At 35.0% G+C, this 27721-nt stretch overlaps 2 protein-coding genes across 5 annotated transcripts in view; one reads left to right on the forward strand and one right to left on the reverse strand.

The window, feature by feature from the left end:
* pgap4 (post-GPI attachment to proteins GalNAc transferase 4) overlaps positions 1–2032 on the reverse strand; it is a 36440-nt gene extending 34408 nt beyond the window's left edge. The window contains exon 1 of the mRNA XM_067387982.1: positions 555–2032. The gene's annotated coding sequence lies outside the window, so the exon portion shown is untranslated. The remainder of the gene's footprint in view (positions 1–554) is intronic.
* Positions 1–27721, forward strand: part of slc8a1a (solute carrier family 8 member 1a) — a 53573-nt gene that overhangs the window by 17101 nt on the left and 8751 nt on the right. For 3 of the 4 annotated variants that reach the window (XM_067387971.1, XM_067387974.1, XM_067387972.1), the window contains 6 exons: positions 20993–21099; positions 23138–23158; positions 23624–23641; positions 23775–23789; positions 25958–26026; positions 27110–27237. In XM_067387971.1, coding sequence (XP_067244072.1) covers positions 20993–21099; positions 23138–23158; positions 23624–23641; positions 23775–23789; positions 25958–26026; positions 27110–27237 — 358 coding nt within the window. The remainder of the gene's footprint in view (positions 1–20992; positions 21100–23137; positions 23159–23623; positions 23642–23774; positions 23790–25957; positions 26027–27109; positions 27238–27721) is intronic. The other variant, XM_067387973.1, reaches the window with a different exon arrangement.

Here is a 27721-nt window from a genome sequence, read left to right on the forward strand (position 1 = left end):
TCCGCATTATATAGTAAATGAATGGATTTTTATGAATGGATTCCGCGATTCTTTCCGCGATTCCATGATCGCGAAATTATAGGGCCCTATGATCCTTGAAGTCCCTGCATAGCAGCTCACTGTTTTCTAATACATTTTTTTGCTTATCAGCCTTTTTTCCTTATCAGAGCTATACTTTGAATCATATAAATATCAAATATATACAATATACATTTTTTTTATTTTACTTTTTTTTTTTTTATAGAAAAAGAAACCAGCCTAAGGACCTGCACATTTCACTATATCTGTAAATGTGTATAAATGACATAACCTTGAAAAATTATAGTCTAATTACTTATACAGTAAGTAGCTTGTAGCTTTGTAAGATTTTGAAGTAGCTTTCCCAAAGCTGCACGCACAGCAGCAGATCTGCCACTTCAAATTCTGTTAATTTCGTTGACTCCCATTACATAATATAATGGCTCACCCTTTTCTCTGCTTCACTCTTTTAACTTCAAAACCTGAAAACCATCCTGCAATGAGGCTTACTGGGGAAATAACCGTGGTACACATACCTTTATCATCCTCTCATCAGCTCTCTATGACAGATTGTGTTTTCATGCTCATTCGCTCAGCGGCTGTCAGGCTTCCTGCCCGATATTCTTTTAACGCATTTCTCGGAGGGGTGGGGGAAGATGTGTGGCTTTAATTATCATCTCTCGTTATTGTCACTGTCGCCATCCTCGTCACAGACCTTGCCAGTTTGTTGTGGAGGAGCACAGATTGCATTTAAGTAGTCCAAAATAATACCCTCTCAAGTGTATCCAGGAATAGGTCTTGTTTTCTGAAGTGCTGTTATTTCCATTGCACTTCCTCGATGTCTCTCCTGATCTGTTCTAGGCCAGTTTTGTCCATGGACAACGTCAACTCAGCAGTAATAATTCTAGAGGGAAATGGATTTTTCCAGACAAATCTCCCTTTTAATGGCACAAGCTGCTTACCTCCATTTGGGATGCAAAGTTTTCTCATGGCTGGTTCAAATCTATTGTGAATTTAGTAAAATTAAGTACCATAAAATGGAGGCAAATACTGCAGTATAGGGTTTGGCAATATATCAAATAATCATAATATTTGCAATCAATTTTTATTGAGATTATTAAGTTTAACTGCATGATGGGCTATTCAACGGCATTTAGTATTTGTACACGATCATTCAACAGTTTTATATGGATTCATTGGTGACTAGGAAGTTCAAAAGAACAGCATTTATTTGAAAAGGAAATGTTTTTTTAATATTATAAATGCCTTTTACTCTCATTTTGAACAGTTTAGTGCATTCTTGCTGAATAAATGTATTAATTTCTTTTAAAAAATTTTTTTTTAACTTTAAGCGGTAGTTTAGGTAAATATTTTAACACTTACTATGTGTTATTATATTGGTCCAAATTTGCAAATTAAATATATAATTTTTCTTTATGGATTTTTTGTGACATAGTGTGATGAACAGACCTTGATTAACTAGAATTGTATTGTGCTTTAGTTCTACTTTTCTAAAAAGTTAGTTAAAATTCTTAGTTAAAGTGGTGGTATAATGCCACTTTTACAAGATGTAAAATCTCTGATGTCCCCAGAGTGTGTATGTGAAGTTTTAGCTCAAAATACCCTACAGATCATTTTTTATAGCATGTTCAATTTGTCACTTTTTGAGGGTGAGCAAAAACGCTATGGTTTTGTGTGTGTCCCTTTAAATGCAAATGAGCTGCTGCTCTCAAGAAGAGGGTGGAGTTTCAGGAGCTCATGTTAGCACTTAGCAGCACCTCATATTACCTCACGCAGACTCACTGAAAATGTCAGAAACTGTTCAGACTTTTATGATCAAACCGGAGTTGGACAATGATGGAGAGACTCGAGAAGAAGTGACAACATGTAGAATGCAACAGGACGTTTCTGAATGGTTAGTTGATGAATTTATGCAGCTTGTGTGGAGTTAAAGGGGCTCTATGTAGGAATGACACCCAGTGGTCGAAATAGGTATTGCAGTCCAAATTCAAAATATTGTTTGCCCCGCCCCCTCATTCACTGGCGTTCATAGGTAGAATCTGCGAAACTTTCAGCGCAGTAACTTTGCAGATACTGTTTATGCTCAAGCAGCAACATTGTACACCAACTAAAGTTAAAAAATTGAAATTGCAATGAACCACCCCTTTAAAATCCCTTGCATTAAAACTGAAATCTCCTTTTCAAAGGCTTTTCAAAGGAAATAGGCTTATATATAAAATTGGCCTAAATTCAAAATTGTACGCATGTAGTCTTTGAGAATATCAGTTAAAAGTCCATGGGTCTATAAATAGTATCCAACAATAGTGGACACTCTGACAGAAATACTTTTCCTGGTGTCAGCCAGAACAATTCAGAGAAGTATGCTTATGCCTTTCCCCCTTACAAAAAAAAATAAAAATTAATCTGGCAAAAATAATCATATTTGTGAATTCCTATTAGAAGGCAGTGCAGAGGCTGTTTTGCAGTGTTCCTCAGGCCGAAAAAGAAATTACTTCTGACTAAATCCAAAGGCTGACTGTTGTCAGGATGTGATGTATGTGACAGGGGACTTTTTAATGCAATAAGTTGTTAAGGAACTTTTCCATATTTTCTGCCTGGGAATGACAACATTCCATCAGAAGCAGTGACAGAATGGAGATGGAATTATACTCTCCACTGGTTCGTGGATGGATGACATTAGTGCCAAGCATGGTTGAAATGTATGCTGGCTTTTCATACATCTTCTTTTTATTCCATTCTAGTTTGGAAAGGTTTTTCCTTACAAAGAAAATGTTCACCCTTTGCCCTCATAAATCGACTTGGCTGTTCATGAGCTTTCCCCTACCACCTGTTCCCTGAAAGTAGTTGATATCTGTGCTTCATTTAATTTTTTTTTTTGCCCATGTATCTTTCCAAATGCATTGGTTTAGTTCCAATGTGAGGCCTGGATTTGTTAGCGAGAAATAACAATATTTTGCATTTCTTAAGCCATCGTACAGATTAGGGTGAACGTGGTAGACAAAAAGAAGAGGATTAGTAATGTAACCTGGTTTCGAAATAAGCCATCTGTCCACCTGTCTTGGTCACATTAGGTTGGATATTTGTGTTTCTGGCTTATCTGAAGATGTACATCATGTGATTTAGAAAAACATGTGATTTTTAAAATAAATAAGCACTGCACACAGCTCAAAGAATACAGATCAAGAGTTCAGTATTTACAAAATTACAGTGGTCTGATTACAAAACCCATTGGGACTCCACAGGTTAAATTAGGTAGCAAGGTCATGGCACTTTTGCACACCTCAGAAATGTTAAACTGCCTGGAAATGACAACATTTCATGAGTCTTACATGTTTCTGTAGCATTCATGCCAGGAGTAATCACATAAAGATTAATGTCACTGCTGATTCATCTGTGATGTGCTATACCAGAGTTCATACCAGTCACTGGATTGTGTGTCGAGTGTGACCTTTTATCGTAATACAACAAACTACGTCAGTCACTACTTAGTTCCCATTTTAGCTGTTAGGATACAAGTAGGAAAGATGGAAAGATTGTGTCACAGGAAATTGAGCATGTTAAGACGCCAGTAAATAAACAGTAACTAGACGTCCTAAATGGTTCAGTATCTCAAATATTGACTGGATTGGACACTCACACTGTTTTCTTTGCTTAGCAAGATTCCCATGGTTATGGAAAACCTTGAAATATCAGATTTTTTGTACTTTTTTAAGTTTAAAAATGTTTTAAAATTAAATTAAAATGTACCATAACTTCTTTAAACTGTCTTAAAGGGGGACCTATTATGCCCTTTTTCAAAGTCTTGATATTGTTTCTGCGGTCTACTAGAATACGTTTTCATTTTTGAATGTTCAAAAAAACATTTTTTTTCCCACATATTTTACATTTATTGCAGCTCCTCTCTTCCAAGACTGTCTATAATGCTCTGTTTAGTTCCAGTCTCTATGAAGCCCCTCCTTCCAAAATAGCAATGTGCTCCAATTGGTCAGCTGGATAGTGTTTGGTCAAATGCTTTGAGTGTGTTTTAATAACGTCACACCTCTTATCATAATCTCGCATTTTCAACACACAACTAATGCAACTCAAAAGCCTTTTTTTTTGTATATGCCTTGGGCTGGAATTATTTAAATGAGGAATATTTGACACATACATTCAAATATTCAATACAGAAGAAAACTCAAGACTACAATAAAGGCGTTTCAGGTATAACTCTTTAGAGTAACTTTGTGCTTTGCAGACCTTGATCATGCTCAAACAGCAACATTACACACTAAAGAAAGTTGAAAATGTGAAAAATGTCACTGAAGATGTTAACATTTTTATAGTGAATATACTTTTTTTTAGTTCTGCTGCTCAGCTCAGAAATATGTCATTGGCTGGATATTGCTTTTTGTAAATGTTTATAGAATAAAACATGGCTACAAGCCAATGAGAAACACTAAACTGTCTACTGAGACAGTTTAATTGGCATCTGTGCACTAGTTCAATCATTTAAATCTATTAATTCTCAAGACTAATTCTCAACTTGAAATTCTTATCCAGTAATTATGAACGACGGGAAAAGCCATGGAAATGAATTGATCAAAAAGTGTGGAAACCCTTGTTTATGATGCTCCTACAGAGTATTTTTGTGTTTACATTTGTAAGTTGCAAGAGAGATCTAGTTAGATTGGTGTTGTGTTTATGCTATTTAACCAAATAATTTATCTTTATCTTCATAAAAACTGAGGTCCATTTTCACAGTTTGATGCTCCATCATCTCCATCAGTTGATTACAGCATGAGCATGACATTTCGTCTGACACTCTCTTTTCCTGCTGTCTTTTTGTCCCCAAGCAAGCAAAACCAGAAGTTCTTTCTGAAGCACGCTAGACATTTCACAGCTGTCAAGTGCACTGTATAAACCTGCTGAAAAAAATCTGCCTGGAGAAGATTATATACTCCAAAACTTGTGCACATACTGATTTCTTTCTTTCACAGACAGATGGGATATAAAAGGGTTTGACAAAAGTATGTGATTTGGGGAGCAGCTTGTTCAGTGCATCACATTTATATTTGAGTGCTTTTGAGTCCCAGTCTTTTGAGTCTGTGTAAGTTTGATGTTGTCAAGAATGTTGCATGTGGACTTTTTGCAATGTTGATGTTCAAGTTTTTTGTTTTGTTGTTGCTTTGTTTGTTGTGGCAGTCATATTTTTATTTGACTTTATTATATTTGTATTTTAATTTAATTTAATTTTTTTATTTATTGGTTTCAGTTGATATAGATTTTCATTTGTATTAGCTTTTGTCATTTAATGCTCATGTAAATTAAAAACCTGATTTAATAACACATAATCTTTAGCATATGGGTCATTGACGAATAAGGTTTTTAAAGGTGTAAAAAAACATAATGGAGAAATAATTCATTTTGAAGTTTTATTAAGTGTTAACAATGACATTATGTGGGTTTTTTTTATCAATTAACTCTGCTGTTGACATTTTTTATAAAAATGTGTCACCAAAATAGTCATTTGGTTTAACCAAAATTTCAGTTTTACCGAATGACACTTTTGCTAACAGGGTGATATCTAGCTAGCAAAAGTATGATCAAACATTTTGTATTTAGTACAAGTCTTTAAACAGCATTGTCCTTGTTTTATAGTGGTTGTACCAAATGACCTGATGTTTCGGGACATGCGTATGAGCAAGTGAAAACATTCATTTTTCAAATAGTTAAAAGATAGTTCATGACCATGTGGTCCTTTGCAGGTGTCTGAATGATGGGACATCCTATCACATGATACTGACCGCATGACTTGATCCAAAATGGTCCCTTTATATTGGTTACTCCGAATGAATTGTTTTTTTTTATTTTTCTTTCTCATAACAAAGCAAAGACTTCTACACATAATTTTAATACCATTTTGCACTATGTTGATATATGATGCTATAAAATCATGCCAGAATAAAAAATACATTTATTACATTTTAATATATTTGTATCACAAATGAAATGGCTGTATTTGCCTTTGGACGGTTAAACCGAATGACCTTTTGACACTTCAAAATCTTTAAAATACCTTTATATACATAGCAAAATATAATTAAAACCTTTTGGATTTTATAAAAAAAGATCTTACCTTACATACTTTGGACAAAAAGCTTATTCATTAAGTAAACAACATGTTGAGTTTGTTAATGTGATTTTAATTCAATGCATAAACAACTCAAGATTCACCTTGAATGGTGAGAGATAGACATTGCAGTTTACTTGCCATCAGATGCTGTTCTTGAGAGATTCTCTGCTGGGATTTTGCTCCAGTGGAGGTCCTACATAGGCCCGCAGAGATTCCCAGGGCAGATAGTTCTGTTGCCAAGGGAAGCTGACCCAAACTCAGCTGCTCCCATGTTCCTGAATCTCCGTCTGTATAGTTGCCCCAGGAGGGAGAACAGACAGACGATGTCAGGTCAACAGAAAATGATCTATTTCTGTTGCTTTGATGACAAAGAAGGCAGTAAACTGACATTTAAGGTCATATTTTGAATGTTAGTGGATGAATGTTGTCCAATATCTTATATACTGTACTTATATTGGGATAAGTGAGTTGAATATCAAGAGTGTACATTTTAGCATGTGTGTATTTGAGTGTGTATAGCTTGTGTTGCAAAGAACACTCTAATCTCTAATCTCAATCTTTAGTGGCGTGTCACTCAGTTACAGGACAGCTGATCTGCTAGCCTTAAGCAGAATGTGTCATTAAAGTGCAGATGATTTTATCTTCTCTCACCCCACAGCTTACAAAAGTCTGCCTATTTTTTACAGTCTGTAAAGGAGTAGTTTATCATACTGTAAATAACATTGTCATCATTTATTCAACCTCATTTTGTTCTGAAGCTTTTTCTTTAGTTTTCTTTCTTCTGTGAAACACAAATGAGATGTTAAGCATAATGTCCAAGCTGCTTCCATGCAAATAACGTAGATTGTGATTTATGCTCAATTATGATAAATTACTTGCGCTTTTTCTCATTTTTAAGCCACTTGGGAGAGTAGCTGTGTAAACGTATATACTGGCATATAATGTACCATAAAAGTAGTTCATATTGCCCAGAATTATGCACATTTTGCCTAAGATCTTCTTTGCACTGATATAAAAAAGTCATATTGTATTGGAATGTCATAGCAGAATGAAAATAATGATAAACGTTTTATTTTTATGTTAACCGTTCCTTTAAATCTTACAATATTTTGGGCTTCAGCACTCTATAAATTCTTTTTTTTAATACTTTGAAATTCTATTTTTTGTAAAAGAGTAAACATTACAGTAAAAACATTAAATTTGGATAATATTAAAATATTACATTTACAATTCATCTTCCAGATGTTGTTATCCAAAGCAGTGTTTAAAGTATAAATGTTATCAGTGTATTGTGTTATTTTGGTATTATTTATATACTATTACATTATTAATAAATCTTCTGAATTTGTATTATTATATTTTATTTTCTAGAAAAAATATCGATTTTTATTTTTCCATTTAGCTTTATTTTTGTTTCAGTTTTAGTAATTTTAGTATTTCAATTTAAACTGATTTGCCAAGGCAATTCTAATTCTAGTTTTGTTTATTTTTTTAATGAAAATAATTTTTAAGACTATGTAGCTTTAATAATATGAAGTTTAATAATATATGCCGTATTATATATTACATGAAGTCTCTTAGAAAGCATTTGCCAAGATTCATCCTGCCTCTGTAAAACTGTGTGGTCCATTTATGGTGTATCCAGCGTTGCTATCCCTCTTTTATTCCCTCAGTCTCTTTCTCATCTTTCACCCTGTCTCGTGTCTTTCACAGTGCTGTAGATCTGGATCTGTGTCTGACAAGCAGCCTTCACGCTTGTGTAATCGCGTCTAACGTCTGGGTTATAAAACGCCTGATCATTTTTCAATCGGTTCTTTCAGCCTTTGAATGAACGCTGATCAGATGGCATTCTATTGTAATCACCGACAGGAAAAGAGAGGGAGAGAGCTTGAAACTTTAAGGCAGCCAGTAAAATGGATCCCATCCCATTACAGTTCTTGGAAGGGAAAGTAACAGTCTGTTCCTGGCTATGGTAGCAATACACAGCAGGACTCCCCATAGGAGTCCTGGCTTTAACCATCACATTGGTTGAATAGGCTTACTAAGCCATTGGTCTTCGTAGCATGGCTTCAGCCATGGACTGGAGAAAAACAGCTAATGAATATTCGAGCTCCCAGTCAACATCTGAGTCAAGATCCAGGGCTTTCTGATTTGAAAAGCGCTGGCGCTGATTAGCTTTTTGAGTGGAGAAAGCCTTAATGGCATTAAATTGGTTTAAATGGGTCACAAACCAGATAAGAGAAGGGGCACTAAAAGTAGTCGTAGTTGATCATTTTAGCTCTTTATGCTTTCTTCTATGAGGAAGCTTCTTTGTGTCCTCACGACATACAGTACATAATATAGTGCATGAAGAACATGCAGTTGGCTCAAATAGATTTTGTTATTAGATTTTATTTTTATATTTTCAATGTTCATTATAATTTTAGCAAAATTTTTATGAATTTTTATGTTTTGTCATTTTTATTAGTTTTTTAAAGGTGCCCTAGATTCAAATTCAACAGATTCTGAATCATCAGACTAGGTAAGCAAGCAAGAATAATAGCAAAAAATGGCAGATGGAGCAATAATAAATGACATGATTCATGATATCATGATATTTTAGTGTTATTTGTAAATTGTCTTTCTAAATGTTTCGTTAGCGTGTTGCTAATGTACTGTTAAATGTGGTTAAAGTTACCATCGTTTATTACTGTATTCACGGAGACAAAAGACGTCGCTATTTTCATTTTTAAACACTTGCAGTCTGTATAATACATAAGCATCTTCATTCTTTATAAATCTCTCCAACAGTGTAGCATTAGCCGTTAGCCACAGAGCACTATCAAACTCATTCAGAATTAAATGTAAACATCAAAATAAACACTGTACTTACGTGATTAGACATGCTGCATGATGATCACTTTGTAAAGATCCATTTTGAGGGTTATATTAGCTGTTTGAACTTTAATGTTTTTTAAGGCAAGCGCGAGCTCTTGGGGCGTGGAGCATGAGATTTAAAGGGCCACACCCTGAATCGGCTCATTTCTAATTATGCCCCAAAATAGGCAGTTAAAAAAATGAATTAAAAAAAATCTATGGGGTATTTTGAGCTGAAACTTCACAGTCACATTCAGGGGACACCTTAGACTTATATTACATCTTTTTTTAAAAAGTTATATGGCACCTTTAATATATCGATATAGTTTTTATCAAGTTTTTTAGTTATTTTAGTATTTTAGTTGGCCTACTTTTAAGGGTTAGTTTACCCAAAAATGAAAACACTTACTAGGTCCAAAAAGGTACTAAAGACATCGTTAACACAGTTAACACAGACTGCAATGGTTCCTCCTTAATTTTAGTTGCCGCAGTAAGTAAAGGCTTCCGTGTTTACGTCCGAATGCTGGCTCGGTATTGGCCAAATCTGATCATGTGAGCAGCACAACACATGCGTGTGATTCTGACACAGGAGCTGGCCAATAATGAGTCGGCGTACAGACGTATAACCTGAAAGAACATAAACAACGTATGAGAATGACACAGATGAGAAGATATTGTTGAATAAAGTCATTATTTTTGTTTTGTTTTTGCACACAAAATATAATATTAATTTATTTCAGTTAATGTTTACTTTATTTCAAGTAATTTAGTTTTTAGTTTTAGTTACAATAATAACCCTGTTTTGGAGTTAACAAAACTAGACACTATGCAAGCAAATAATACTAATTTTCACAATATTGAAAAAAAAACTTTTTTTAATCAACATTTCTCTCGTTTCGCCGCAGTCTTGGTTTTTCTTTTTGAAACAAAGCATTTATGCTGTATTTTCATAATTCTATGTATCATGTCATTCTGCCTAATTTTTAAAGCACACTTTTATGCTTCCATCTGGATACATTTACTCAACCAAGTTAAAGCAGTAAGACTTAACCTTTAATTACCTGCGCTATATTGACTTAATCCACTAAAAGAAACATTTGCAAGAAATCACATGCATTGTTTGCGGATTCAAATAAACTGTGGTGGTAAATTCTCGGCAGGGCTCTGAGACAGCATGACAGTTTCTCTGTGGAGGTGTAAATATTTCATGTTAATCTAAAACAATCCAGAGAGAATTAAAGTATTAAGAAGACTCTTGATATCAGATCTTTCATTATAAGCCAATATTTCATCAGACTATGATGTAAATTATCACAGTAAAACTAGTGATACATTTAAAGGCATTATACATAAATTCTAAACATTCATTACATAAATCTGCTTTTATCCTTAAATGTCTATATACATTAACCTTGGAATTTATCCACTCGCTGCTGTCTTGTTTGGACTTTCTTTTCAACAGAATAACTGGAGTAAATATAAACAATGCATCTATGCTTCATCTGACATACAGTACTGATGCCTAGTTATCAGAATAAATATAATTGGCTTTCTGCATGCACTTCCATCTGATGGATTTACTGCACTGACAGTTTGCATGTATGCATGCTATGTCATTTATGCATGTTGTGTAAGATCTATTTACCAATTTGTGGTGGTACCAAATAACATCATGCCCTGTTTATAACCTGCAAAAATGTGTCTTTGGCTTTTGCAAGCTGGTGTTACAGTGATTTTCAAATGGCGCTCTGTGCTGCAGGTTAGTTCTGTCCTTGCCCTCCTTGTTTAAAACCAGCTGGCATCTCTTTTACTCAAGCTTGAATTATTAACACACACATGCACACATACACAAACACACACAGTTGCTTGAACATATTCTTGTGGTCTGAAGTTAACCCTACATCTTCACTGGTCATGATACTGTATAGAAGCATTCATGTGAATTGCACACACACTAGTGAAGGACACTGTTGATTAAAGCAACAGCTACGGCCAAAGGACTTTATTATGACTTTAGCATTTAAAGCCATATTTGTTGCTCACATCACATAATGTATGCCTCCAAACCAATATGATTCAAAAGCACATAACAGCTCAATTAAAATGAGAAGCTAACAGCATAAGCAGCAACAAAAATAAGCTATTTAAGGAATATTAAATCAATTTTGTCATATATATTCACCCTCATGTTGTTCCAACCGGGTATGACTAAAGGATACATTTTGCAGAATGTTAGAGTCTTCCATACAATGAAAATGGATGGGGACCAGGGGCTGTCAAGCTCCAAAAAGAACAAAAAGCATCATTAAATATAGTGGGTAACACTATATTTTACAGTGTCCTTCTTACATATGTAACATAGAAATAACAGCAAATTATGCATAGTAATTACATGCAACTAACCATAAAGCAAACCCTGAAGCAATGGTAAGTAGTAAGTACATTAATATTACTCAATACTTAACTGTATAATTACATTGTAACAAGGACAGCTTAGTGGGTCATGAATGGCGTTTTTTTAATTCTAAATTTTCCATTTATAATGACATAAAACATAATGACATACACATCATAATTTAGAAGTAATAGGTTATTTGCCAACAATGTGAAACATTTATGCAAATTACATATACTTTATGAGTCTTCTTGGTTGTGGTAAATAAATACTTATAGTTACACAGTTATTGGAATTATGATTGAATGTACAATTGTTTGTCGTTCTAGGCTATTCATCGTTTATCCTTTTCGATAAAGTGAAAGTCAGTGTCTTGTTTTAAATAAAATCAAATGTGTTGTAATGTCTTATTGATGACAAAACTGAAGATGTTGCTCACTGAAGCTTTTATTCAGGATTACAGCTTCTAATGGCTTTGATCAAAACAACAACAAAAGGGGTGTACTATGCTTTCTTCCGTATCCTGTAATCCAATACCTTAACCAGTGTTGGGAAAGTTACTTTTAAAAGTAATGCATTACAATATTGCGTTACTCCCTAAAAAAGTAACTAATTGCGTTACTTTGTTACTTTTTATGAAAAGTAATGCGTTACATTACTTTTGCGTTACTTTTTCTCACTGGGGCTGGGCTTGTTTGTTTTTAATAACAACAAAAAAGTTCTTTTTTTGGCAAAAAGGCCCTTTCACACCAAAAGTGAAATGAAAAAGCCTCAGGCTATAGGAAAAGCATATTTACACCTGTACAATAGAGGGCGCAGCTCAAACAAACCTTTCTAATCTAAAGTATTTTTTGCTTATTAGTATGGTTGAATTACGTTTATTGAAGATCAGCAGCAAAGACATTGGTTAATAATTGAGATTAAATACATAAAGTATATTTGTGTAATTTAATATAGTTAATTATTACAGGTTTGCAAAAATTCTGAGATTGCATTCCACTGTTTTCATTCATTTTGAGGAATACTGAATGTTTTCGTGCAAGTGAGATAAGTAAATGCATGTTCACATTTAGTCTAAAACTACAATAACCATCATGTTTACACAGCGCACACAACACCCTCTGCACTTTTTTTCTCTCAAAATGGGGACAGGGGAGCTGCCAGTCAATAAATTCGAAAAAGTAACTTGCTTTACTTATTTGAAAAAGTAACTTAAATATTTTGTTGTAAATTGAAAAAGTAATGCGTTACTTTACTAGTTACTTGAAAAAGTAATCTGATTACGTAACTCAAGTTACTTGTAATGTGTTACCCCCAACACTGACCTTAACTTAACTTATTTGAAAAAGTAACTTAAATATTTTGTTGTAAATTGAAAAAGTAATGCGTTACTTTACTAGTTCCTTGAAAAAGTAATCTGATTACGTAACTCAAGTTACTTGTAATGTGTTACCCCCAACACTGACCTTAACTTAACTTATTTGAAAAAGTAACTTAAATATTTTGTTGTAAATTGAAAAAGTAATGCGTTACTTTACTAGTTCCTTGAAAAAGTAATCTGATTACGTAACTCAAGTTACTTGTAATGTGTTACCTCCAACACTGACCTTAACCCCTTAAATGCCGAATCAAGGGAAAGAACAGCAAATCACAACTATCGGAACTATTCAAAGTTTGATTGTGGCACTACAGTCTAAATACTCAGTACATATCAAACGATCTGTATAAGACAAAGCAATAGTGACACATGGTAAAAACACTGTTACTCACACTTATGAGTTGCTTGCGACATTGCTGTCAGCTTCAGTATAGTCAGTCAGCACAGAAGCATCTTTTATTTTCTCTCTGAAAGGCCTGCACGAATGGTGCAACCAAATCCAGAGTAAAATGAAGGGATGCAATCTGTAACTTAAAACAAAAATAAAAATAAAAGCTCATCCATGCTTTCTTAATGTTAGGATCACAAGGAAGGCATTGCACAACTTGGCACTGCAAAATGTCTTGAAATCCTCAGAGGCATCTCTATGGTTTTGTTGCAGGAGTGATCCTGTGTTTGCGTCTGTCTCGTATTTACATGCGTAAATCAGTGGGCGGGGCTAAAGATGCAATGATGCAGAAGTAGGTATTGATCTTCTGCAGAGGCGGTCTTTCGACGCACTATGACGTAATAATGTGACAAAATCCGAAACATTTTGGCAGCTTGGTTTCAATAAAAGCTGTTGATAGACTAACATGGAAGTTTTGAAACTTCGCAATCAAGCAAACTTCTGAAACAGGATATTTTTATAGTATAATGACGTCTTACTGTATGTCAAAAGATCAATGAAAATTTGATTACTCAACCTCTTTGAAATAAAGTAACCAAGTAGTGCACTATATTCTAATTCTTCTGAAGCCATATTATGACGTTGTGTGATATTATATACATTTTAGTCTATATTCAGTGAAAATCTTGCCTTTGGTCACTATTTACTTTAGCCGCATTTACACCTAAATTACCTGGAACAATTTGTCCCAGGAACTTTTTCCTCCAGACCTGTTGCTGTCTGTGTTTCCATCGCAGCCTAAAGAACTGTGAAGATTAGGCAAATTAATGCGGCGACGTAGGACCGCGCGCAACTGTCCAGTTCCCGCTAGATTTCGTCCTCCGCATATAAGCTTAATAAAGCCTAAACCTCGTCATAAGTCCATTGGTCGTATTTTTTAAACTCTATTGTTGATTCGAATGAACTCTTACACCACAACTTTTAAAAATGGTGGTTGAAATAAAATGCTGCGTGGAGTCAACTAATCAAAATGCTGCGTGAACTCAACCAATCAGCATGTTCAGCACCCAAGCCCCACCCCGAATGTTCCTGAACTTTGAAAGAGTACAACCTCGTGAGCAGGGACTTTCTGAGGGGGAATGTTTTTCATCTAATATTTATATTTAGTTTGATTTCAACTTTATTTCAATTAATGAAAGTGATTTAAAATAGGTTTAGGGTGCGTTCACACTTGTAGTTCGGTTCGTTTGGTTCATTTGGTCCGGACCAAAGAAGAAAAAAACATTTAGTCCTGGTCCGATTAGCGTTCAGATTGGCAATTTTATCACCGAACCAAAAGAGACCAAACCTTAAAGCATAGGGATACATTCACAACGTGATTGTCAGATTTTATGATGTATTGCCTATTTTGAGACGGAACTTACCGAACATCCAAAACAATGCTGTTTGCTGAGGTAAATGCACTCGTTGTGTGTGCGTAGCGGGGCGTAGCCTGCATGTGATGGTATTTTGGCCAGCTGGGAACTCGTGAAGAGCTTATAAAATGTGTAAAGTAGTCAAAACACCGGCAGGAATCCCTCCGTCACACACTAACAATCTGCTGCGTGGAGACGCACGTCTGATGCCTGTGATGAGCAAACTCATCACGACTATGACAAGAAAAACCGACATGCGTGAGGATTCTATCCAATTTAGGGTCTCGTCTACCTGTTTTTGGTTCGGTTACATGTCTTTGGTCTTTGTTGCGTTCATATATCATTCGAACCGCACCAGAGTTCATTTGGAAGCAGACCGAGACCCATCTTTTCAGTGGTCTCGGCCCACTTGTTTGGTGCGCACCAGGGTTCGGATGGCAGCGTTCACATATGTTCAAATGAACCGCACTAACCGAGCAACCAGGGTTCGTTTTAATCGAACCAAACATGACAAGTGTGAACACACCCTTAGGTAACAATAACAGTACTGTAAATAACATCTTTTGAGCTCAGCTGAAGTAAGTGAATCATACGGGTCTCAGAAGAGTAAATTATGTTTTTTTTTTTTGTTTTTTTTTATTAATTCCTTTTAGGCTTCTTTTAAATTTCTGTTTTTTATTCCTTTTTTTTAATTAGTGGAAAACCTGTGATTTTTATTCTTTGTTCCTTTAGAATAATTGTTTGGTGTTGTGTGCAAAATGACAGAGCTGGAAATAAGAATAAATTGTGTGTAAGGAAAAAATCCACCACTCTTCACATTAGTTTACTCTCCATATTTGGTAAGCATTGCTGCGTTAGATGAATCGTCTCTGGATATCATCAAACATGGGAATGGTGTGCTGTGAATTGGCCCATAAAATGAATTGATAGACTGCTTGTGTTGTTTTCTATACTGGCAGAGGGTGAATGGGGGGTGGGGAGGTAAAAAAGGACACATTCTCAAACCCATCAAAGCTATTTTTAATTTAATATTATTTTAATTTAACTATTTTTTTGGGCAAATTATTCCTTTAAAAACATGTTGCTCCATCTCCACATCTTATTTTAAACTTAAGTAGCATTTTGTGTTAACAGCCCCTGAGAGAAAGAAAGTGTTAGGGCTTAGTAAATTATGTAAACAGGCTCTCTGGCATTGTTGTACAGGCCTTCCCATTTAACAAGACGTAACACAACACAGTGCAGTATGTCTGAGGATGGGCCCTGTAAACCCTGAGTGTGCTGGGAGCTTACACTGTTACATAAATCTATAGTATGTACGCAGACAATGGCACTCTGCACTTTTCCATCCGCAGGCCTTTGTCTCTATTTGTCCTTTTTGTTCTTGTCACAGTTTATCAGTCTGTGGTTTTAAATCATCACAGAATGACAGGTGAACAATCTTAAGAGCATGAGAGTGGAAAAGAGCAAACTGCCTTCTCTTTACAAAATTATAATTATGTGCCTAATAAAATTAAATATCCTTGAATCTGTTCTAGATTCGCTATGTTTTGGTTACTGTCAGTAAAACTTCATATCTCTATAACTCCATTTGAGCTTGATTTTGGTAAAATGTTAAAGGTGCCATCGAATGTTTTTTTACAAGATGTAATATAAGTCTAAGGTGTCACCTGAATGTGTCTGTGAAGTTTCAGCTCAAAATACCCCATAGATTTTTTTTAATTAATTTTTTTAACTGCCTGTTTTGGGCATCATTAACTCAGGGGCTACTGGCCCTTTAAATCTCATGCTCCCTGCCCATCGAGCTCGCGACTCTATAATACAGTGCATTTACAAAGTTCAGACAGCTAATATAACCCTGAAATGGATCTTTACAAGATGTTCGTCATGTATGCTGCATGCATGCTTCGGGTCATGTGAGTATTGTATTTATTTGGGTGTTTATATTTGATTCTTAATGAGTTTGAGGCTGTGATCTGTGGCTAAAGCTAACACACTGTTGGAGAGATTTATAATGAAAATAGTGACGGCTCTTGTCTCCATGAATACAGTAATAAACGATGGTAACTTTAACCACATTTAACAGTACATTAGCAACATGCTAACAAAACATTTAGAAAGACAATTTACAAATATCACTTAAAATATCATGTAATCATGGATCATGTCAGTTATTATTGCTCCATCTGCCATTTTTCGCTATTGTTATTGCTTGCTTACCTAGTCTGATGATTCAGCTGTGCACAGGTCCAGACGATAATACTGGTTGCCCTTGTCTAATGCCTCGATCATGGGCTAGCATATGCAAATATTGGGGGTGTACATATTAATGATCCCGACTGTTACGTAACAGTCGGTGTTATGTTGAGATTCGCCTGTTCTTCAGAGGTCTTTTAAACAAATGAGATTTATATAAGAAGGAGGAAACAATGGAGTTTGAGACTCACTGTATGTCATTTCCATGTACTGAACTCGTGTTATTCAACTATGCCAAGGTAAATTACATTTTTAATTCTAGGGCACCTTTAATTATCTAATGACACATGCAAGCAAGCAAAGACATTTGAAACTGCTCACGGCACTTTATTTAAGATTGAGGCTTGGTTGAATATTTGCAAAACCCACAGACAGATGTAAAGGGTGACCAATAGTAATGATTTATGGACAAAATAAGGAGATACAAGGTTTCTACCTGACAGCGACGATATCAACCTTGTTACCTTTCTGAATTAAATTCCAACTAATATTTTTATTTAGCTTGAGATGGTTGGTACAATGTTTACAATCTTGCTGTTCTTTAAAAATCACCTTATCCAGGGTTGCCAACTCTCACGCATCTGGCGTGACACTCACGCTTCCAGCATCAATCTCACGCTCTCACGCACACGCAAGAAATGTCACGCCAAAATCCATTTTTCTCCCCTCTCAATCCGTTACTTTCTGTTGATGACTAGACCACAGCGTATTAATGACAGGAGAGGAGTTTAAGGCCCACAGCTGTTACATCTCCTTACAACGTTCTCACTGCAGTATTCTCTGATCGTTGATTGGCTGAAAACCTTGCACGTGATACGTCAGTTGCGTGTGAGAAGTGAGAGAGAGCCCCGGCCGCGCGCGCGCACTCAATATACAGAGCGGCCAAAGCACAGAACGTCTTCAGCACTCCCGGATCGTGCACACTCCGCCGCTGGCCAGGCTGCTTCTGCTTTACACACCATGGCCGTTATTTTCTCGAGAAAAGGAGTTTTCTCATAGCTTCGCAACGCAATACTCGTTCCCTTATCTCTCACGTATATAACGTTACGTTATATACGTTTTGTTATATAACAACCGATATGACAATTTTAGCACATTTATCAGCTATACATTCATTCAGTGTTTTCCATTAATGACCCTCTGTTGCCGCCACTGTTTCATAATTAACTGAAAATTTAAAACATACTACGTTTGCCAACGAACTAAAATCGAAACTGTGATGGCTTTGTGCCTTTATAAAACAGCAAAAGACAGTGATTAAGTATATATACAGTCTGTCTGTGCTGCGTGTTTTAAAGAGAAGAGCGCGCATTTGTGCACGCGATCAGCTGGTGATCTGGTGATCAAAATACAAGCGCAAGGATATCTTCTTTGTTCAATTTGCACACTGTACATGGGTTGAAGCTCTTAATTTTGAGTTTCCAGAGTGCACCAGATTGATGCATTTAACCTTAAAATGTACAAAATTTTCCAACAAAGTTTTACAAATTACAGTGTCAAATAATGTGCATTTTCATACGACAACAAAAGCTCCTTTCATGTCATTAAAGCTATTAATAGAAAATTGAAATGTCTTTGGACAAATATAGATTTGGAATAAGCCCCCCCCTAATGTTTACAATGTCTGGCTCCGCCCCTGTCAGGTAACAAAACTGACAAAAAATAAAATAAATTATTTCACCCCAATGATACTAAGTAAACATGGACTGACATTGATTTTTAAAATTAGGGTTACCAAACATTTTCTCCGCGCACACGCGCAAACTGATTTTTTTACAAAGTCTCACTCCAGCCAAAGTCCCAAAGTTGGCAACCCTGCCTTATCACAAAAAAATGCCAAAAAATGCTTCTATGTCATATAATTACTACGCTACGCTCACTACGCTTTTTATTCTCTGTTTCCCTATAGCAGAGGTGTGCTGGTGGCAGAAATATTCAAGATTTTGTGACAAGCGAAGCTTAGATGCCCACAGACAGAAGGAATGGTTTATTTTGAGCCTGGATAAAGGTAGAGAGGATTTCAAGGGATGTGTTTTAGCTTACTGTCTGGTCTTTCTTAGTCTCAGCCTAAGATGACACGCCCACAGGCTGTTCGCTGATCATTTGATGCACGTTGCGTACACAAATACTGTAGCAAGAGATGGCTGAAAACTGCAGTTGCTGATTGGTTAAGTTTTTGTACAAATTAAAGGTGCCCTAGAATCAAAAGTTGAATATACCTTGGCATAGTTGAATAACAAGAACAGTGAGTCTCAAACTCCATTGTTTCCTCCTTCTTATGTAAATCTCATTTTTTTTAAAAGACCTCTGATGAACAGGCGAATCTCAACATAACACTGGCTGTTACATAACAGTCGGGATCATTAATATGTACGCCCCCAATATTTGCATATGCCAGCTCATGTTCAAGGCATTAGACAAGGGCAGGCAGTATTAACGTCTGGATCTGTGCACAGCTGAATCATCAGACTAGGTAAGCAAGCAAGAACAATAGCGAAAAATGGCAGATGGAGCAATAATAACTGACATAATGCATTATATTTTTTGTGATATTTGTAAATTGTCTTTATAAATGTTTCGTTAGCATATTGCTAATGTACTGTTAAATGTGGTTAAAGTTACCAGCGTTTCTTACTGTACTCACAGAGACAAGAGCCGTTGCTATTTTCATTTTTAAACACTTGCAGTCTGTATAATGCATAAACAACTTCATTCTTTATAAATCTCTCCAACAGTGTGTAATGTTAGCTTTAGCCACAGAGCACTATCAAACTTATTCAGAATCAAATGTAAACATCCAAATAAATACTATAATCACATGATCCGACGCATGCATACAGTATGCATGACGAACATCTTGTAAAGATCCATTTGAGGGTTATATTAGCTGTGTGAACTTTGTAAATGCACTGTATTATAGTCGAGAGCTCGGGGGGCAGGGAGCGCGTGATTTAAAGGGGCCGCAGCCTAAATCGGTGCATAATTAATGATGCCCCAAAATAGGCAGTTAAAAAAATTAACTAAAAAAAATCTATGGGGTGTTTTGAGCTGAAACTCAAACACATTCAAGGGACACCTTAGACTTATATTACATGTTGTAAAAACTTGTTCTAGAGCACCATTAAATTTACTGTGTGTTTTGCTTGTGAAATAGATCATAAATATGTCCATACAACCCACTCGACACATAAAAATGTAACTATTTTGCGAAGTGGCTATTTCGTATGAATTTGTACGGTGTGAAACGTACAAAAATAACAAGTGAGATCATATGAATTCATACGAATTAGCAGCCAATTCGCAAAATCGTATTGTGTTGGTCTATCATACTAACCTATCCTATCTAAGAGGGTTGTTCTTGGCCTAACATTGTTGACTTGCATAGAGGGTTAGGTTTAAAGATTATAGATTATTTTTGTGTAGTGGATTGTTAAAATTACTTGTCTAATGGTCTAAGTAAATTGATACTATTTTTACAAAAGTAATGACAAAGGGAGATGGAGAGAGAGCCTGTTGTTGTATTATTCACAAAACCAGACAGAAGCACTTAAAGGGCTTTTAGGCCAGTATATTCCAGTAAACACATCTGTGATTGCAGATCATTTTTCAAATGGTTTCCATTGCCTCTGACTGTCTCACATTATATGATGATATATATGCTGCTCTGTTTGAGTGTGAGCATGTAAAGCAGACAACGGATAGATAGTAAACATGCACAGCATGTGCAGTTAAACAATTCATTCAGACTGACCACAATATGTCAAATAAATTTTCCATTTCCTTCAGGGAATAAATCTTTTTTTTTTTTTTCTCTCTCTCTATAGCTCATAAAATTGCAATTTTATAAACAAAAGAAGGGGTAGTTCACCCTAAAATGTAAAATGTTTTTCCAAATATCATAACATCGTGGATATAGCAGCTCCTGTTGTGTTCAACAAAAGAAAGACGATTTTAGTTTTTGAGTGAACTATTCCTTTGATGTTCACTTTTTATTAACTTTTTATGTTGCTTACAACTTAGTCATTATCCATATTCTTTCATCCTGCTTTTCTTTGCTTTCGGTTATTTCTCCAGCATACTTCTAGCTCTTTTCCTTGTGCCTCTCTCATGTCTGCAAACTTGTGCTCTTTTTCTTTCTCTCTTTCTCTTTCAGCAAATCTATTCAGATCAATATAATCGATGACGAGGAGTATGAAAAGAATAAGAACTTCTTCCTGGAGATTGGAGAGCCACAAATGGTGGAAATGAGTGAGAGAAAAGGTGGGATGTCGTTTTCCCCTGGTCCCACTTCCCTGTAACAGCCCTGGTGTGCTGCCATCTTCTGGGCTGAACTGGAAGTGTTAATATGCAAAACCTGCAGAGCTAATTGTCACTGTTAGTTGGCTCATCCCCCTACAACCTCTCTAGACCTATCTTGTCATTAAATAAGAGGTATTTTTATGAAACTGATAGATGAATCAAATAGAAATCTTGTGGGATTTGATTGGCTCATTCACTTTTTGTTTAAAGGCATCTGATGTGCCTAAAAATGAACACACAAGCACACTTCATACCTCAAATGTGATTTTATGTTCCCCCCACAGGAAGACCATAAAGGTTAAAATTCATGACCATGAGGAGTATGACAAGCATGCAAACTTCTTCATAGAGCTGCAGGAACCAGAATGGAGGAGGAGGGGATGGACAGGTGAAAGATAGCAAAGAAATGATTGAAACCAGACTTTTTCTTTTCTGCAGCTGCCCTTTATTCTGGCTTCTGTCTCTCACTTCCTCCGCTCCTCCTTCAAAGCTGATCCTCTACTTTCATTCTACTGTTGCAGTAATGCAGTTTTCCTCCTGCTTACTGCTCAATTTCAATGGATATATCCCCCATATTCCCTCCTGGCCGAAGGTTAAGAGCTCTTTCAGAGAATAGGCATAACTGGCTCCGACTAGACCTTTAATGTGAGGATTCTGTCCAAGACTAAAGCTGTCGGGACCGCTCCTTCAGGCCAGGATGAGACAAGGACAATTGAAACCATAATGAGCTGCAGATACATGGGATTCCTGCCAAATTCCAAAGCCTGTGAGATTTCATGGCCTCTGTGCTAATGGAACGATATTGATTCGGCAAAAAGATGTTAGATTTTTCTTGACGTCATACGCATTTTTTAGATTTCATGTTATTAATATCACTTTGTTTTAGGGCTGTCAGTTGAATTGAAAATATAATGGAATTAATTACATGATGTGCTCAATAATTCATGTAATTAATCCCCCAAATTAAGATAATTTAACATATTATGTATTTGTGACAGACAAAAATATTATAAAATGCTTTAGGAGTCAATATATTTTTGTTTGATCATCAATCAGTTGTCAATATCTATTGAAGTGTTACTTTAAAACATTAAAGTAATACTTTATGAATTTCTGTAATGGTAGGAAATGTCCTTATCATGACATTTATGTACAGGCCAGGAGACATTTATTGCATTATTATCATTATTTTAATCAATCACACTGAATAATGTTAAATTGAAAGCCCTTTAATATGATATTTTTAAAAGAAATTAATACTTTTTTTCAGCAAGGACACATTAAATTGATCAAAATTGGCAGTTTATACTTTATATTATTACAACAACATTATCAAGATTTCTATTTCAAATAAATGCTGTTCTTTTGAACATGTTATTCATCGAAGAATACTGAAAAAAATATAAAAATTTCCACAAAAATAAGCAACACATCTGTTTTCAATATTGATAATAATAATGAATGTTTCTTGATCATCAAATTCATGCTTCATTTGACTGAAGACTGGAGTAATGATGCTGAAAATTCAGCTTTGTCGTCACAGGAGCAAATTAAAATGAGTGCTGTCAAATCAATTAATCGCGATTAATCGAATCTAACACGTTAGATGTGATTAATCGCGATTGATCGATTTGACGGCACATAAATGCAGCCTTGGTAAGACTTCTTTACAAAATCATTTAAAAAATCTTACCAACCCCAAACTTTTCAATGGTAGTGTATAGATTATAATGGAGTACAATATATTTAGATGTCCAAAATTCAAAAACTCTTATCAATGTTTGATGACTTCCATCAGTTTTTGTTGAAATCACAGTCAGTTTCATAAACATATTCTAAGCCCCAGTCCCACCTGGATTCACCAAAATTAAGCAACACAATCTTATTGCACACTATCCCTGTCTGTTACTGTTAGTTAATTCATAATCATTTTGTTCTTTCTTTATCTCCATTTTTCTTTTCTTTTTTGTCCTGTCTCTCTTTCATTTGTCTACATCAGCTATGTTGCTGCATGAATGTGGTAAGCTGCCTCTTTTTTTCCCATGCTCTTTATATATGTAAACCACTTTAAAAATGTTCATCTCATCAAACAATCAATCAAATGTTTATTTATTACTATGCATAAGCTCTTTGTTCAAATTTAGACATTTTTTCACTATCTATGCTACAAAGACCAGCATCATTTTCCATGCTAGTTGGAATTACATGCTGATTAATGCTGTTTTGTCGCTGGTTAAGCACAATTTTAACATATGCTGGTCTTTACAGCAGGAACATGCCATATTTTGTGATATATTTGGACTCATTTCTCATTGTCTCTGTCTTTATCAATTCGGGTCACCAAATCATCAAATTATGCTAAAGCTTATTTATGCATTAATTTTGGCCAATACCAACATAATTTCCTATCTTTACTAAAACCAGATCAATAAAACATGAAATGAACAAAGAGTGAGTTCATTTTTGCTGTGTTTTATGATTTTAGGTGGATTCGTGAAGACAGGTATGGTAATATATCTCTGGAAATGCTTAGCTAACTCTTTACCAGCTACTTAAGCTAACTTGCTTCGCTAACCATGCGAATGAATTCGCAGTCATAGATTTAATCTTTTCTATGATAATCTTTTCTTTGATAGATAAGCAGCTTTATGGTAAGAGATTAAATTTTACTTTTCACCAAGCCGAGAGCTAAATATAACATTGGGTGTGTTTGGTAACTGGTTTGCTTGACATTGAGCTAGTGCCTTTGTTTGTCGCACTGCTTAAACTAGTAGTTAAGTGTGTGCTGTTCACTTCATAGGCTCAAATAAGACCAGAGACAGATACTAAGTGTCTAATTTGCTTTGCTTTTTTTCATGTTGAGTAACCTTTACAGCAGAAATAGGTCACATGACCAGTCCAGTAGAGTGTGTGTATATATATATATATATATATATATATATATATATATATATATATATATATATATATATACATATATATAGTATAATATATATAGTAAGTACATAAATGTACTTTTTTTAGTTTGTTAAATAATTTATATTTTGTGGCTGTGTCCATGCTTATTTCTCTGTAGATAAAACTACATTTATTATAAATTATGTCATTTTATTTGATAAATAAAAACTTCTAATTTACTTTAACCACTCCACCAGACATTTATTCTTATACAACCAACTGCCAAATTATTTCTTTATAATTAATTATATTTTTAATTTTTCAAACACAGTCCATGTCTCTTATAAAAACTAAACATGTTTGCTTCATTTTCTGAAACTAACTTACCTGGGTACTCAATTGAAACATTATTACGGTCTCATTTTTAAGTTGTGTACACAGCACTATTTTATAAAGTTAAGATTTCTTTAGTGCTCTGAACCTGCTTGAATTGTTTTACTTGTGAAATGCCACAATTGCTGCATGTCAAAAAGTTTCACAAAGATACTGTCTGATGGGCTACAACACCACCCACTGTCACCTATTCAGTAACCCATATTGTCATTAATCCCAAAGGCAAACGGTCTGGTTCCTGATGAGAATGCGTAGCTAGTCTGCCCTAAGCTGACGTGTCTGCTTTCGTAACAGTCTTGTCAAACTCGCTCAACTGTGACAGCATGCATATTGATTCTTCAAACACCATTTACACTTGGAATATTGTGTCCAAGGAGTGTCTGTTAATGGCAAATTTAATTACAGAGAGAACAGTGCATCCTAAACTTAGCATACTGTATGCCCCTCAGAAGAATTTATTAAATGCTATTCAGGTGAGGGTGTGGTTGATTTTACATATATTGGAAGTTGACATCATGTTGATGTTTCATTACAAGTTTAACGCCATCTAAAATAGTTTTAAACAACAGTTCTCTAATTATTATGCAATCATAGTGATCATTATCTTAATTATTGTAGACTTCATGACCATTTTCACCTATATTTGACTATCTTTGACAATAATTCACTGAGATAATATGAATTATTTGTAATTTTAAAAATGTAAAAAAAAAGTACTTTAAAAATATACTTTAGCATTTTATATTATTTATTTATATAGATGTTAATATATATATATATATATATATATATATATATATATATATATAAATATTATACACAATTATATTTCATTAAATATTATTGAATAAACCCCATTTAGCATCATAAACCTACACTATTTTTTTTTGTTAATTCTGTAATATTTTTTAATATATACAGTCAAACCAAAATGTATTCAGATACCTTGAACATTTCATTCATTAATACAGTTTATTTACTATAGTTTAAAAAAAATGGTAATAAAATATGACAAGATCTCAGAATTAAACTGTGTTAGAAAAAAATAATCTTAATTATGTCAGATAACACTTAAGCAAAACATGGTCAGGTCAAAGTGTCTGAATAATTTTTGGTTCCAAATGTATATCAGTTTTAATGGTAATCCACTGTATGAAGAATTTTTGGGTATAATATGTCAGTTTACTTTATTTTGCTATCCTCACTTACATAAATGAACTTTAGTGTCCTACACCCACTAGTAAAAATATATAAAAAATGTCAATTTGGTTTGACTGTGTGTGTGTATATATATATATATATATATATATATATATATATATATATATATATATATATATATATATATATATATATATATTTAATATACAGACAGTACATGTTTGCTCTGTTCTCTCAAGTGATAATTGAAATTTTCATAAACTGCTTTATAAAGCTTTATTTAGTTGTGCACCATCATAGATAAAGCTCTGTAGATCTGTTAGCATCTGTGCTAACACTCTTCAGTCAATGTGTTTGGGCTCATCAGGCAGGGATGTGTACCGGAAAGTGCAGGGTAGAGACAAGCCAATTCCCTCCACCATTATCAGCATCACAGGTATCCATTTCCTCTCCTGTGCATCCCTTTCTCTTCCTTTTAATTCATTCCTTCTTGTGTCACTATAAATGTGTGATTCCATAATTGCGTGTGCATGTTTGAGCCACAATCCTGCTTCATAAAGCGATGATGGGGATGTTTCATTTCCTCATAAGTGTAACTTGCAAGAGCTATAGCATTTACTTTACAGGTTTGGAATAAGGTGATTAATGCTAAATGCATGCTTTTAGTCACATGCTTAGTGTTTTGAAGCAATGCAATATACTGATTGACTTTAGTGGAATGGTCTTATTGTGTTATCTTAAAGGGATGGTTCACCCAAAAAGGACAATTCTGTCCAAAAATTAAGTGATTTAATCCATGTCTTGTAAAGAGGTACAATTGCTTTGTATGATGAACAGATTTAATTTAGGGCGAGGGTGAGTTTATTTACCTCAGTATGAGGGCGAGAAAATGATAACAGAATATTCATTTTTTTCCTTTAAAAGGAATAGTTTACCCCAAAATTAAAAAAAAGAATTTCATCCCAACCATGCCTTTTTCCCCCATTCACTTTCCTTGTATGGAAAACAGAAACTCGGACATTCCGCCAAAAAATCCTTCTGGGTTTCACAGAAGAAAGAAAATAATAGTGGGTTGGAGTAACATGGGATTGACAACGTTTTATTTTTTTGCGCAAACTGTTCCTTTAAATATCTTTTATCAGTTATCCATTCATTATTTTAGATTAGTAATGTTGTTTGTTATATTTTTAAACCATCCAAAAGTCCTACACCTTCAAGAATATTTTTTATAGTATAGTCCAGATTGACAGCATTGCATTCTCACGCTTCTAACAAAACATAGCATAGCTCACATTGCAGATGTTATGACTTTATTTAAACCCTGCAAATGATGTAATCGTACAAGTCTGCATCTTTTTTCACTGTAAATGTGTGGGTTTTTTAAAAGAGTGCACATGTGAGCAGACCCATTAACTCAACAACTTTATGGATTTATGCATTTCATGAAAGACTCACCATCTTGTTTTGTTCCTTTCCATCAAATTTCCTGTACCTCTTTTGCTCTGTCTATCTCTCTCAGAGGATGGGGAAGAGGAGGCCCTGACTAAAAAAGAGAAGGACGAGAGGCGTATTGCTGAGATGGGTCGCCCAACACTGGGTGAACATGTAAAAGTTGAAGTAATCATTGAGGAGTCCTATGAGTTTAAGGTACCTTTTCTGGTCTTGAAAAATGCATTCAGACACCCATCAATGTTCAGACACTCACACACACATTTACTTTAAGGTCAAATGATGACATTTTAAGCATGAATGAGGGTTTAGAGGCCCTTAAAGGTGAATGAGAGGATGACAGAGCATCTGGACATGAGCGATAGTGTCCTGCCCTGCTGAAGTAGCCCCAGCTGGAGACAATTCAGCCTATAATTGCTCTTCAGATTCAGCAGACATGGGCAGAGCTATTACCGCAACCTTTCAGAGTGCCTGTCACTTTATACATGTTAACAGTGTCCGTTTTCCAGCTTTAATTCACCTCTCCAGTTCTCCCCTCCTGTGTGCGTCAGAGGGTTTATTCATTTTCGTCCTGTCTGTGGGATTAATTTGCTTGGACTTGAAGCGAAATGATCTCCTTGTATCCTGAAGATTTGATTGAATTGCGCAAACATTTTTACATTCTGCTGGTGTGATAGTGACT

The sequence above is a fragment of the Chanodichthys erythropterus genome, chromosome 6 (assembly GCF_024489055.1).
Source record: "Chanodichthys erythropterus isolate Z2021 chromosome 6, ASM2448905v1, whole genome shotgun sequence".
Taxonomy (NCBI): Eukaryota; Metazoa; Chordata; class Actinopteri; order Cypriniformes; family Xenocyprididae; genus Chanodichthys; species Chanodichthys erythropterus.